Raw genomic sequence first — 14,546 nt, forward strand, 5'->3', positions numbered from 1 at the left:
ATATCGACTAATTTATTCATTTTTAAAATAAAAAAATAAAAAAATAAAATACAATCTAACTTTTAATACAAAAATCTCTAATATTTTTATCAATAAAATATTAATAATAAAAAAGTATGTACGCAAACAATGGTACACAAGGCTCCATCACCATTTTCAATGATAGGAAAAGCACATTGGTTTCAATAATTTTTGGTCATTGGAATTATCGCTTGCTATATGAATTTTGGAGAGTGAAATTAGAGAAGTTTATGCATCATCACGTTCAAGTTTCTAATTTTTATGTAACATATCATGTGATGGCTTCATTGAGGGACTTCATTCTAAACGTGCTATGGATTTTTTCAATGAATGATTGAAACAAAAAAATCAAATGGTTTTACGACATGCCAACATTTGCTTACATATTTGTTTTGCTTTCCACATCATGGATTCTAATCTCAATTTTTGTCCCATTCATCAAAAAGAGAAAAAAATTATTTAAATTTTGCTAACAGATTTTTGACGTCTGAAGTTGTTTCTATTGAAAAAAATATAATTTTTTAAAAACTTTGAGGTATATTCTTAATTGGTAAAAGTGAAGAGTTGAATCATAAAATTATGATTTTATATTCTACTCCATAAGACATTTACAATGGTATATCATATGCTCAAAATGGTTGAGTAATGAATGAGAACTTGTATATATATGTAAACTAACTTAGTAGTTATTGAATAATTAAACTAATATTCTTTCTTGTGTGTAGTGGGGGGTTCAAATCCAAATCCATTAGTGTTAGGGGTGCACCCCATGATGCGAGTGACGCAAAATGTTTGGATTGATTGGGTCTTTTTAGGCTTACGGATATTTAGTTCAATATGTATTTTGTTTTTTTTCTCAGCAGATAATTATACATAATCCGTTTTAAAAGGACAAACATCTCGTTTTGATTTGATTCCAATCAAATTGATTTTCAATTTGATTTGATTTTATTCAAATTGATTTAAAGGCTCCTTTAATGCAGATTTGTTTCTTTATTCATAGAAATTTTTAAAATTCCTCCCTATTAAATACCTATAAAAGCCTAAAGAATACTGCAGAATTCTTTAGAGACACACAACGAATTTTTCACTCTAAAAAATTTGTTTCTATTTCCTCTCCAAATTTTCAAACGTTTCAGTGATAAAAGAAGGTAAGGTTTGTTCGTTGATCACTGCAAAGGTACTACTATCGCGATCATTTTGTTGTTACATCCTAGGTGACAGCTGACCAACGTTTCTCCAAGTATCATAGGAGTGGCCGGATCTGTCTTAAGGAAACTGTGAAAACAGGCCTTAACATCTAGTAAAACTCAATTCCCTTATTCCATTTATAGTTTTTCAAAAGATCTTGTTTATTTAATTATTTTCAAATCTATAGTTTTAAATAAATATAAATATTTATTTAATTTGTTTTTGTTTTAGATCTGGTGTTTTTACATACATATAAATATTTGTTTATATTATTTGTTCAAATCTTGTATTTAATATAAATATTTATATTTATATTTATATTTGTTCGCTAACGTGTTTTGTCCAACAATTTCATGAAAAAAATTGAATTGTAGAAGAGAAGGGGAAACAGAGCTTTCTATTGGTGCAAGCAGTGCGAACAGAAAAAGTCATATAGCATCAATTTTAGCAATCCAGTGACTTAAATGAAAACTTTTAAATAGTTCAGTGACTATATTGTAAAATATTTTAATTAAGTGACCAATTGAAAAATTTACCCATAATTTAGTGACTAATGATGTAGTTTACCCAAGATAAAATTATATCTACCCAATATGAAAATAATTGAATTTTTTTTAAATGAGTATAATTGAATTAGAATTAGTAATTGAATCAAATTGTTTAGTGCATACAACTGCATCAATTTATCTTATCACAATACACACCGAATCAACGTTCGTTTATAAGAACTTTGAGTGCTTGAGGTGGAGGATTCAACAGAGAGAGAATGACTCATCAGGAAGAATTGTGCGTGGCACACAACCATCTACCAAGAAAACGCGAGCATTTGTGCCTAGTAATATTTGATCTCATGCCCTACAACATATATGGTACTTGTGGGCAATTATGCTACCACTTGAGCTAGCTAGCACAAACACTCACATTTTTTTGGTAAGTGGTCGTGTGCCACGCACAATCTTTCCCGACGAGGCTCTTCCATTCTATTGAACCCACAATTTTTTAAAGCAATCTCGAGCATTCAGGTTGTCGTCAGAATTGGTAAATAAAAGTCAAACCGAAGACAATACCAAACATGTCAAGAAGTTCATTGGCTCCAAATATACGACACTTCAAAGACTTCTCTTTAAAGAGTCGAAAATCATTCATCAATTATATTGATTATACTTATATTTATTGGTTTTTGTATTTTTTTTTATTCCTAAACATCAAACTTAGTTAATTAGGTGTAATGGTAAGATACACTCTACTATTAAAGAGAAAAATCAAATTTAAATCTTAAAAATAGCGCTGTTAAAAGAAACAATCACAAAAACGTAAAATAATTAATTTTCACAAACTATAAAATACTTAATTCCAATAAAATAAAATTAGGGTTGTAATTGTTTGTGGAAAGAAAGTTTTGTAGTTGGTAAGGGGGGCTATATGAAAGAGAGTGCTTAGGATGGCATGTTGTAGATTGGATTTTTGCTAAGAAAGGATCAGTGAGAGTCAGATTTTTTAAGTCGGCAAAGGTGAAGGCAACATAGCTTGTGAGCCTCCGGTGTCTGTTTCCGCATCGATTTCAATGAACCGATGGAATCACTCCGGGGATCTATTTGTCTTTTGGGTTTTGGCTTTCATCCATTGCCTTACAAAGCTTTTTCTTTGAAACCCTACGTTGGAATATGATTCCCTCCCGAGGGATCTTCTCTTAGGTTTTGTCTCCTTAGCGGTGGAATCGATAAAATAGGGTAAATTAGATTAGTAGTTACTCAATTATTAAAAAATTTCATTTTTGGTCATTTAATTATTAATTTCTTTTTTGATCATTCAACTATGAAAAGTTACAATAATCACCCAACTATTCAATTTTTTTTTGTTTTTGGTCACTAGGCATTAAATGACGGGTAGAAAGTTGATGTGATAGCTTTTACAATTGACGTAATAGCAACTTTAACCCTCAATAGTTATATATTGTGCCAATTTAGTCTTGATTTTGAAAAATTGAACCCTTAACATTTACACATTCTATAATTTGATTCAAAAAATATATATTAAGCTTTGATTTGCTTCATCACAATCAGCTCAAGCTAACAAAAATTGAATTAATTATCATCGAGAGACATCGAGTTTTTAGTCATTTGAAGTATAAGAAAAACAATGTATTTGAGGATTGTCTAGTTTAATACTAAACATATTTTGAAAAAGATATATTTATTTCTAAATTACACATTGTATATAAATTATATTTAATGAAAAAAAGGATAAAATTAGGTAATATATAAACATTGAGGGCTAAATTTATTATTATGTCAATTTTAAAAGTTGTCACATCATCATTTCATTAGTCATTTAACAGCAAGTGACTAAAAAAAATTAAATAGTTAACTGACTATTTTGTAACTTTTTATAGTTTAGTAACCAAAAAAGAAACTTATTGATAGTTAGGTGTCTACCGGTATATTTTACTCATTAAAATATAATTGTAATTTGACCAATTAAGTTTTAGTTTGATTGACATCAACATTGTTGACAATGCACGAGGTTTAGGTTGGAGAATGCTCAAATGTATTTCATCCTTCTATTTAAGGGTTGAGAATATATTATAGGTAGATCCTATAGGCATTATATTAAAAAAATAGTTGTAATTTTGGATTGAATTTAAGTAGAATGATAAAAATTTTGTGATAGCTAATATTAGTCTTGAGTTCAATCCTGATTATCACATGATGTTTTAAAATATATATAATCTTTAAAAAATCAAAATAACATATAAAAATTATTAAAAATATAGAGATTTATAAAAATTCTAAAATATTACTAAATTTGCAAATCTAAAATGAATTTGGATAAATGTCCAAATTCATTTAAATTTGGACACACATTTGTCAAGATTTATTCTAAATATTATTTTTTAATAATTTATATATTTTTTAATTTTAAAAAATAATAATTTCAAAATAAATTCTTAATTTTTATTTTTTAATTTTGATTGGTTCAAGAGGCTCATTTTGAACATATATTTTCAATAATGTTTTATGTTTTTTTCCTAATTTAAAAAATAATGTAAAAAAATCTTAATGCTTATTTTTTTGTAATTTTTACATATTTCTATAATTTTTATATATTATATCATTTTATAAACTATTTTTTAAAATTATTTTTACAAATTCTATAATTTTTTTTAAAATTATGGTTGATGATGTGTCACGTTCTTCAAATGATTTGTCGGGTGTTAAAAATAAAAGGTAAAAGTACTTACATAGTCCCTCTATGATAGGTACAGGATCAAATTAATTATTTTATTATTGAATTAATCGATTTAATTTTTATATTATTAAAAAGAATTAAATAAGATCAAATACGAAAGTTAACATAACATTCAAGGTCCGAGCTCGATTGAATTTGTATTTTAATTTTTTAATATATTGTATTATGTTATTTTTATACATTATGTAATTTATAACATTAAAAATTAAATTTATAGTAATATATAATACTATAATATAAATATTAAATTAATTGTATATAAAATTATTAAGATTAAAAATTAAAAATTAATATAAATATTTTTAAACAACCATAAAATATTGTTTCTTCTTGCTTGTTCTTCTTTCTCCTTTTTTTTTTTTTGGTGAGTTTGACTGTAACGATCTGTTTGATTCTCTCGTCTGCATTAGAGAGTCGCTAAACTTTTGCAAAGGTAATCTTTTTTCACCCAATTCTTTCTCCGTATATCCATTTCTTTAATTTAGGGTTTTCAATTTATTTCTGTTCTTTTCCTCTTAATTTCACTAATTTGAATATCTTGGAAAGCTTCAAATTGGGTTAACACTTTCTATCTAAATCGATTTCCGACAATCCCAGCGATTGGGTTCGAATATATCTCCAAAACCCAGAACCCTAAACCCAAAAATAACTATACTTCAAGCAACTATTTAGTACAGTATCAATTACTTCAACCTAAATTTTTTTGCAATTGCATTTGAGGTATTGGTTTCAATCTAACCGGTTAATTCCGTTTGTATTTCTGTGCATGCCATACTTGAATGTGTTTTCCTAGGCAAGAACTAGAAATTTATTGATTTTCATTTTTCTTGCTTGTATGGTTGAAATTCATTGCTTTGATTTCTTTCACATTTGTAATTCATTTGGTGGATTTGGCTTCTTTAAATTAGTCCATTTTCTGGGGTCATTTTTTTCCTGTAAATTGTTCTTAAATTGAATCTCTTAATGCCAAATGTTAGTATGCACATTGTTTGGATTTTATTCATATTTTCTTTGTGTTCTGGAGTTTAGATTCCAAATTAGATGTCTCCTAGGACCTCGGCGTTCCATTCCTTTGCATGATTTGTTGGATAGAATTTGATCGAAATCATCCTAAAAGCAGGTATTGGAATGAAGCAATCAAAGGATCCATTCGAAGCAGCATTGGAGGAGCAAGAGGAATCGCCACCTGATTCCCCAGTTGGTGAGGATGAACTGAACAGCCAAACTCCAAATGAACCCCAGAACCAAACCAATGGTGGACACAATTTACTTGTAGATGATGATGATTACGATAACATTGGTCCCAACATAAAAAATCCCTCTCATCCGTCGTCAAGTTCAACTCCTAAGTTGCACTCTACAAGTGTTAATGCTAATGTTGCTACTAGAGCTACCACCAAGAACAAAGAATATGAAGATGAGGAAGAGGAGGAAAATGTGGAAGTTGAACTTAGCAAGTTCCCTTCTAGTGCTGACCCTGCTAAAATGGCCAAGATGCAGTGAGTTTCTTTTTTTTTACCCTCTTTTTCCTTATTTTTTGTTCTAATTTTCAGCTAATTATGTATTAGGTGAAATGCCATGTTTTTAGTGTTTTAAAGGATCAAGTATAAATATTTCAAGGTTAAATTCTGCTATTAGTCCCTGTACTTTGCGGAAGTTGTGTATTTCGTCCCTGTACTTTAATTTGACTAAATTTAGTTTCTGTGCTTTTCGAATTGGTTAAATTTAGTTCTTGTACTTTTCAAATTTTGAAATTTTTGTCCTAGCCCTTACAGTTAAATCTATTTGGTAAAATTCAATTACTAGTATTGTATCATGCGTATAATTATAGATTTAGCCAATATTCTTCAATTGGATCATTCTAAGTCTTTATACTTATCAAATTTTGAAATTTCAATCATAATGCAAAAGACCATCATTAATCCATTAACTGCATTTTTAGAGAGTAATATGTGAAAAACATGGCATTACACATATGATAATGTTTCCCGCATCAGATTTGGAAAATAGCAGAACTTAACTGAATGAATTTATTAGTTATCATTTGGTGAGTATTGAAATTTTTAAAGTACAGGGATTAAATCCACAACTTTCAAAAAGTACAGGGACTACTGGCAGAATTTAACCATATTTCAAAATATGATCCCTTGCTCTATACTTCTATTGCTCTATACTTCTTTGCAGAGCCATTTTATCGCAATTCACTGAGAATCAGATGAGTAGATATGAATCATTTAGGAGATCTGCGCTTCAAAGGTCTAACATGAGAAGGGTGAGCTTCTTGGAAAGCTTTTTTGGGTAGTCTTTCTCTAGAAATATGTTATGCGCCTTGGCGTAGGATCTAGTCACAGGTCTAGAAGAGAAAGAATTCTTGCTTCGACCTATGGTTACTCAAAAGGCAGATTCGTCCTTGACTGAACCCCCTCTCAAAATGACATTTCTTTTGATAGAATAATTGCTTACCTCTTTATTTCATATTAGCAGCCTTTTATAGACTGTTAATAACAAATGAAAGAGTCCTAATTGACATAAAATAGAATTCCTAACTTAGAGTTTATGAAGGAAATAAAAACCTAATATAATAGATAAGTAAAACTAAAACTCTTAGTAAAACCTGATATATAATAAATAAATAAAACTAAAAACTCTTATTGCAATTAAAGTGTCCATATCATTACTCCCCTTCTCGGAATTGAGCTTGTCCTCAAGCTCAAATTCAAAATAAACTTCAAAACTTATCCAAAATCATCTATCTCATCATCATCTTGCTTGCCTTCAACATCTGGTACTTCTATCTAAAATAACCTTTTACATTTGTGTCCCATGGAATAAGACTCGTCACAATTATAACACAGCCCTTTAGCCATTCTTTCCGCCATTTCTATCCGTGTCAATCTCTTAATAAATGGTGCAGAAGAACCTATTTTACCGTTGTTCCCTGTTGGTTCTATTGTTTGTCCCCCTCCCTTTGCAATGTTCTGAGTTGTTGGAATGATTGAATTGCTGTCAGTGTTTTGGGAAGTTGACCAATTTAGATTGGTTTGAGATAACATCTTGGAAGAGACTTTTTGTTTATGTTCCAAAGCTCGAGCCATATTCATTGCAACTCCAAGGTTTCCCGGTTGTTGCATCTCAATATCAATTCTAAGTTCCTCTACCAATCCAGCAGTAAAACGGTTTATTTGTTGTCGAGGTTTAAGATCAGTAGTCCTAGCGAGTAGTGATTGAAATTGGCGTTGATATTCTTCTACCGTCCCAGTTTGTCTCAAGTTTGCAAGTTCCCCCAAGGGGTTATTACTCATAGGTGGCCCAAACCTGATATGACAACACTCTCTGAAGCGTTTCCAATCCAGATTTGCCTCCTCTTCTTCGATTTGATCAAACCATAATTGTGCCTCTCCTAAAAGATGGAATGAAGCTAGGCTGACTTTGTCTTCTTCGTTGGTCCGTTGATTGCCAAAAAAATTTTCACATCTTTTTAACCATCCTAAAGGATCTCCAACCCCATCATAAGTGGGAAATTCCATCTTAGAGTATCGTGGCACCATGGCCCCACCGTGTTGCGAATCTGAATTTCTTTTCTTGCCTCCATTGCTACCTTGTTCTTCATTATTTTTTTCTGAATCCCCTTTCGTTGTCTTTTGAATCGAAAGAGATAACATCGCTACCTGCTCCTCTAGTGCTTGTTGCCTTGTAGCCATTTGTTCCATGAATGCCTCCAGCTTGGCTGTCAAAGTTTTTTCGTCACCCATGACAGCTGGCTCCGATACTAAGTTGTTATGCGCCTTGGCGTAGGATCTAGTCACAGGTCTAGAAGAGAAAGAATTCTTGCTTTGACCTATGGTTACTCAAAAGGCAGATTCGTCCTTGACTAAACCCCCTCTCAAAATAACGTTTCTTTTGATAGAATAATTGTTTACCTCTTTATTTCATATTGGCAGCCTTTTATAGACTTAATAACAAATGAAAGAGTCCTAATTGACATAAAATAGAATTCCTAACTTAGAGTTTATGAAGGAAATAAAAACCTAATATAATAGATAAGTAAAACTAAAACCCTTAGTAAAACCTGATATATAATAAATAAATAAAACTAAAAACTCCTATTGTAATTAAAGTGTCCATATCAAAATATTATTATATATGGTGGATTATAATTATTTGTTGCCTCTTTGACTTGTTCTAATTTCATCTGCACGGGTGTGATAATTAACTGAAAATTTTGTGTATTAGTGATGAATATACATGAGATTCCTTGGTGCATATGTACTGTCAGTACAGCTCCAAACCATTTATGCATTAAGTATTGCAAAACATGATTTGGTAATACATCGAATTTAAGTTTGTTCTGGGTATATGCAGTTGTTGGTAAGCATAACTGGCAGCCAGAAAATTTCTTTACCAATGACCATTGTCGTGTGTGGTATAGCGAAAATGTTTGTCGGTGAACTTGTTGAGAAAGGTACATGCACTTTCCTCTTATAGCAGTAGAGTTGAGATTTCATTTCCAGAAAGCAAATCAGATTGATTGAAAGAGAGAACAAAAAGGGTGAAACTGGTAAAAGTACCATGGAAACCCTAGTACTAAGAGTCAAATTGCATTGTGCCCCCTCTACTAAAAACTGGGCAAATTAGTCTTTGTACATTAGATCAAAAAACAAATTTCTCCTGTTAAAAACTGGTGCTTGTAAGAATGAGATACACATGACATGCCACATGTAACTGTTTGGTTATTCTGTCAGCCATGTCAGTTTTTAACAGTAGAAATGGATGAAATTTTTCATAGAAAGGGTCGGTTTGCTCTTTAATTTAATGTACAAGGACTAAGTTACTCATTTTTTGAGTAAAGTGGGTGAAATGCAACCTAACTCCTAGTACAAGGGCTTCCATGGTGGAATGCTTGTAAATGCACCAAATATTATGATCAAATATATATGGCTTGGTGCTAAGAAGTTCATTTGTCAAGACTTTAAACTATTGAGTCTATTTTTCCATTATTTTGGTGGTTTGCAGCTAGAATAGTCATGACAGAGAGAAAAGAATCCGGACCAATCAGGCCTTGCCACATTAGAGAAGCTTATAGAAGATTGAAGCTTGAAGGCAAAGTGCCTAAGAGATCAGTGCAAAGGCTGTTTCGCTAAGCAGATCAAGAAACAAGCTTGGTCATCGATTATCAGGTCTTTTTACACGGTTTGCACATTTGACTACACTTGTTAAACTAATTTCTTTTGAACCTTATTTTACCTTTCATCCTATATTCATTTCAATATAGAGGTAGGTCATAAATCAATGTATATTTTGTGTCTGCGTAAGGCTTGGGATGTTTTGTTCAACTACAAAACCTGAAGTACCACAATCACTTTGCGAAATGTGACTGATCCTCCGGCTGACTTCATTTGCGAGCTTCAACGAGGGAAATTTATGGAAATTACAGTTCCTTATGATTTCAATTCAATTCATTTGTATGATATTGTGTTGAGGGGAGGTATACCATTAACTTGGACCTGTCATTCTATCGCACTGGGGGTCAGATGTTAACATGCTTTTATTAATATTTGTGAGATGATGGTCAATAATGGCAGAAGAAAGATGATTGTTCTTTAGTAGAACAACCTGAACAACCTGAAATGTGATTGTTATATATGAATGCATCTGGTCTTAGTATAGGGATTAGCATGAAATTTCATAGCTCCATAATCTTGGCTGGTATTTTTTACCTTGTGCATTTGGTCTTAAGATATATAAATGTGTATTAAATCCCCAATTTATTTATTTTCCTTTTACAGATTTGGTCCACTGTTGATGAGTTCTTCCTTAGAAGGACAGTATTTTTTTTTTTAACTGAGACATTCAGCCCTCTATCAAAAAAATCATGTACTTGTTAATATATACTCAAAAAGGTTTTTTACTATAAGGTTGGGAGCAATTTACTGTTAGAAAATTAGAAAGTGATTAAAAATAATAATTAATAACAGCATTAATTATTTTTGTTAATAAATTATTTTTTAAATTAAATGGGTCTATTTAATCTTTATATTATTAAAAAAATAGCAAATATGATGGTAATTATTTACATTTGTAAAAGTTGAAGAATTGAAGATAAATATAGTTGTGAAAAATATTTATCCATTGGTTGAATTTGAAGAAATAAAAATAGGGAAAAAAATTCAAAAACATTATAATTTCTAAATTTATAAAAATTCAAAAAAAATATTTTCGTTTTATTTTGGAATTTTTACAAAAAATTATCTGAAGAACTTTTTTCTCTCTTTCTTTTAATGTTTGAGTTTTTTTTTTCAAAATTTTGAAAATAATTATTAGTTTTTTAATTTAAATTATTTTATAATTTTTATGAATATTTTTCGATTTCTTTTACTTTTAAATAATTTCAACAATTTATTTAAATATGGTGATATTTTTCATAATTGCATTTAAAATTTTTTTTAAGTTAATATTGCTTCAATTATTCTTATTTGTTCAATTTCAAATGTTGTACATACTAGATTGACTCATTGTCCTATAAATTCTAAAAAATTCCTAAATATTCAAAAATAATTAGGAAAAATATAAAAAAAAAGGAAATTTTAATAAATACATACATTCATTTTGTAAATTATAAAAATTAAATTAAATTAAATATTTAAATTAATTTAAATCCAATCAACTGATTTTATGCCGAGTCAATCTTCTTTTGTTTCTTTTAGCATCAGTTGAATTTATTAGACTATTAATTTTCGATTCAATCAATTCCACCGTCCAATTTAATCCTAACAATCATCATCTTGCTCTCTGTTTTTTTTTCTTTTTTCTTTTGTATGCAAAATTTTCTAGTGTCAGAAACGTGAAAAATATGTTAGAAACATAGAAACTGGCATACAGCTGATTTCCTCTGTTTTAAAGAATTAATATTAACCACACCTTTTAACTAAAGGGAATAAGAAATGCTTACACCTATTTAACATTTTCTTTTTTTTGTTCGTGACATCAAAAAAAATTATCTATTTTGTCTTATCATGAAAGTTGAGAGTCTTAGTCACTACAATATCATACACCGTCCACCGTCCAACAAGATTTGTCAAAAACTTTTCATTCAACATTCATTTTCATGGTAAGGTTAATCATACCATTCGTTATTCTGTTTTTCTGTCTAGATACATGTACCAATTGAAATTCTTCTATCGATTTCAATAAATCCTTCACTCTCCCCTTAATAAGTTTTGATCTCGAGTATAACTACTTAACAGATTAACTGCCTCTATACAATTTATATTTAAGACAATCTTCTTAGTGATGATTTTAAGATTCAAACATTTCTGTTTAAACTGGAATGGGAAAAAAGCGTTTCCTCCCATTCCTTCTAACCGCTAGTCAGACTTAGCATCAGGGGTGTAACTCTCTTTAATTAAATAAGTAATTTGCTTTTTAACCCCTCTCCAAAATTACAAAAATTTAATCTAAATCCTTCATAACATTTGATTAAATGAAAATAATAATAATTTTACCTCTTGTAATAAATTAATAGCTTAATTTTAAGTATTCTTAGTATAAGGTTTTAGCTTTGACCCTAAATTTTACAATCTTATACAGCATTTTGTAACTTTGCATAAATCCAAACATAATATGCCCCCACTTGACAAACAAAGAAATTCTGGGTTTTCATGTTGAGTGCTCAAATTCTTTGTGATATATGATAGTGACCAAGAAATTTCAGTGTATATAATCAGTGCCGTAAGACATCAAAAGAGATGGATAGTGAGTGCAGGTCAACCATTTCACTATTCCTTGTACATCTTCTCGTTTTTCATCAACAGATACCACAAACCAAAATCAAGTTATCATCTTTTTAAATGATGGTATGATTAGATTGTGATAATCTCTGACCTTATCTTTCCGATTGTTAGAATCAAATTAGACCAATCAGCTGAATTAAAGATTGATTGTTTGATGGACTTGATTGATATCAAATTAGACCAATCAGCTGAATTGAAAATTGATTGTTTGATGGACTTGATTGGTGATATAGAATACATGATTATGAAGTGGTAAAAAATTTAATGAGTTGTGGAATTTTTATTTAATTATCGTTCAACTGCTAATTTATTCATCTAAATCCATGATTTGATTATTTTGATAATCATTACTTCATTCTCTCTTCTTTCACTCCATAATTAGATTGTTTACCATTATTACAGTATATGAATTCCATTTAGAATTGATAATATCTCATTGGATGGTAAAAATATAATAGAAATCCTTGTACTAAATTTTAAATTGCATCTTACTTCTTTTATTCAAAAAATGAATAAATTAGTTATTATACAATCGATCAAAGAGTAAATTGATTTTTTCCGTTAAAAATCTCATCTATTTCTACTATTAAAAATTGCCATAGCTAACACAAGAACCAACAGTGACCTGTGGCATGCCACATGTACATCGCGTATATAAAGATCAATTTTTAATAGTAAAAATTGATGTATTTTTAACAGAATAATCTGTTTACTCTTTAATCTAATGTATAAGGACTGATTTGTTAATTTTTTATTAAAAAAGGAAAAATACAATCGTGCTCCTAACATAAACACATCCATAGTATTTCTAACCCCATTAAATTATATTTTTATTGAGAAAACAATAAACCTAAACAAAATTAATTTTAATGTACCTTAAAACCAATGTAACAAATACCTTAATCATAAAAATAATAAATAAATTAACAGGGTTTTGGGCTTATATATGTATGTATATGACTTTGCAGGCTGTTGCATCATCTACATGTTGCTTGGTCCCTCTTATTTTATGGTTTGAATTACTTTGGAAAACTTATGTTCTTTCATTTTCAACCACTATAACTTCAAATCAAATGAAAAGGAAATTGGATTGGTGAATTATCGATTTTTAATTTAATTGATTCAATTGAATAAATAATTAAGAAATTTGAATAATAATTAAAAAATATAAAAAAATTCAATTGATTGTACTGATTTACGAATCATCCAATTTGATGTTTTTCTTCAGACTAGTATTTCGATTAATTCTTGATCGGATTTTAAAAGTCATGTGTAAAAATAATGCCCCAATATGATGTGATTACACTATCTCATCTTTCCGTGAATTTATAATAATTAATTACCATAAAAATTTGTTATGAAATGAGACAATACAAAATAACAATAGTAATATTATGGTCTTGACTTGTATGGGACAGTGATTAAAATTTTTGTCAAACATCTATTTAACACGTGTTTAAACCGTGTGACCCTCATCTCCGACCCTCAATATTATATATAAAAGTCAATAGTAATATTATGATGGGACAAATCAAGACAAGCTAAGAGTGGTTGATAAGTGATTTCAAGATTTGAGACATGTTTTGACAAGTGAGAAAGTTCTGAGCTAGACATGAGTATACAAGTATAGGTGATATGGTATGGTTTATATGAGCCAACAAAGGTAAACTCATTTCAAGTTTAGAACATCAACTCAATTTGTGACTCATTTAATAATTTCCATCATATATATTAGTATCGAAAGTTTCTAACGTGTAATTAATTTGATGACTCCCATAGCAATTTTATCTCATGTGATAGCATCGATCCTCCAGTTGGTGTGTAGTTTAGAGCACTTGGAGTGACAATATCATGCAATTGATTTAAACCCAAGAATTTAAGTTTAATAGTGATATATTTAAGAGGGATACATGCTCCGATATGATTGAAAATTATTAAATTAAATTCATTACAGTTATTGTTTGTCAAGTTTGGAGCATCAGCCAACTTGAGATACATTTAATAAGTTTCACTCCACTTTTGCATATATCACTCTTGGAATCAATTGAATTTATATAACTTGGGTCTGTAATTAGATGTTTGAACAATCCACTAAAATCAACAAGTATTTGATAATAAGTTGATTTTTTTATGAATAATCTCATTATAAGTTTTAATCATATCTAGTCCTTTCTCAACCCATTTATAGGAGGATAATGCGCTTCAACGCGCTCAAACTTATGTCCTTCTGTATTTACAATAATATCCACACCAGTCGAGTTAAGACTCAATCGGAAATGAATTGATGCATTGAAA

At 29.6% G+C, this 14,546-nt stretch overlaps 1 protein-coding gene across 3 annotated transcripts; it reads left to right on the plus strand.

Moving 5' to 3' along the window:
• The first annotated feature begins 4,788 nt into the window (after positions 1-4,788).
• LOC121212650 (transcription initiation factor TFIID subunit 11) lies at positions 4,789-10,246 on the plus strand. 3 transcript variants are annotated; one of them, XM_041085832.1, is made up of 6 exons: positions 4,789-4,894; positions 5,582-5,960; positions 6,646-6,733; positions 8,824-8,923; positions 9,475-9,651; positions 9,775-10,246. In XM_041085832.1, exons 2-5 carry the CDS (start codon positions 5,590-5,592, stop codon positions 9,600-9,602), a joined length of 687 nt encoding a protein of 228 aa, XP_040941766.1. In that variant the 5' UTR covers positions 4,789-4,894; positions 5,582-5,589; the 3' UTR covers positions 9,603-9,651; positions 9,775-10,246. The 3 variants fall into 3 exon arrangements, with proteins under 3 accessions (XP_040941766.1, XP_040941767.1, XP_040941768.1); XM_041085833.1 differs by having other exon boundaries at positions 9,475-9,638; positions 9,734-10,246; XM_041085834.1 differs by having other exon boundaries at positions 9,475-9,638.
• The last annotated feature ends 4,300 nt before the right edge of the window (positions 10,247-14,546 follow it).

Source organism: Gossypium hirsutum, chromosome A13 (genome assembly GCF_007990345.1).
Source record: "Gossypium hirsutum isolate 1008001.06 chromosome A13, Gossypium_hirsutum_v2.1, whole genome shotgun sequence".
In the NCBI taxonomy this organism is placed as follows: Eukaryota; Viridiplantae; Streptophyta; class Magnoliopsida; order Malvales; family Malvaceae; genus Gossypium; species Gossypium hirsutum.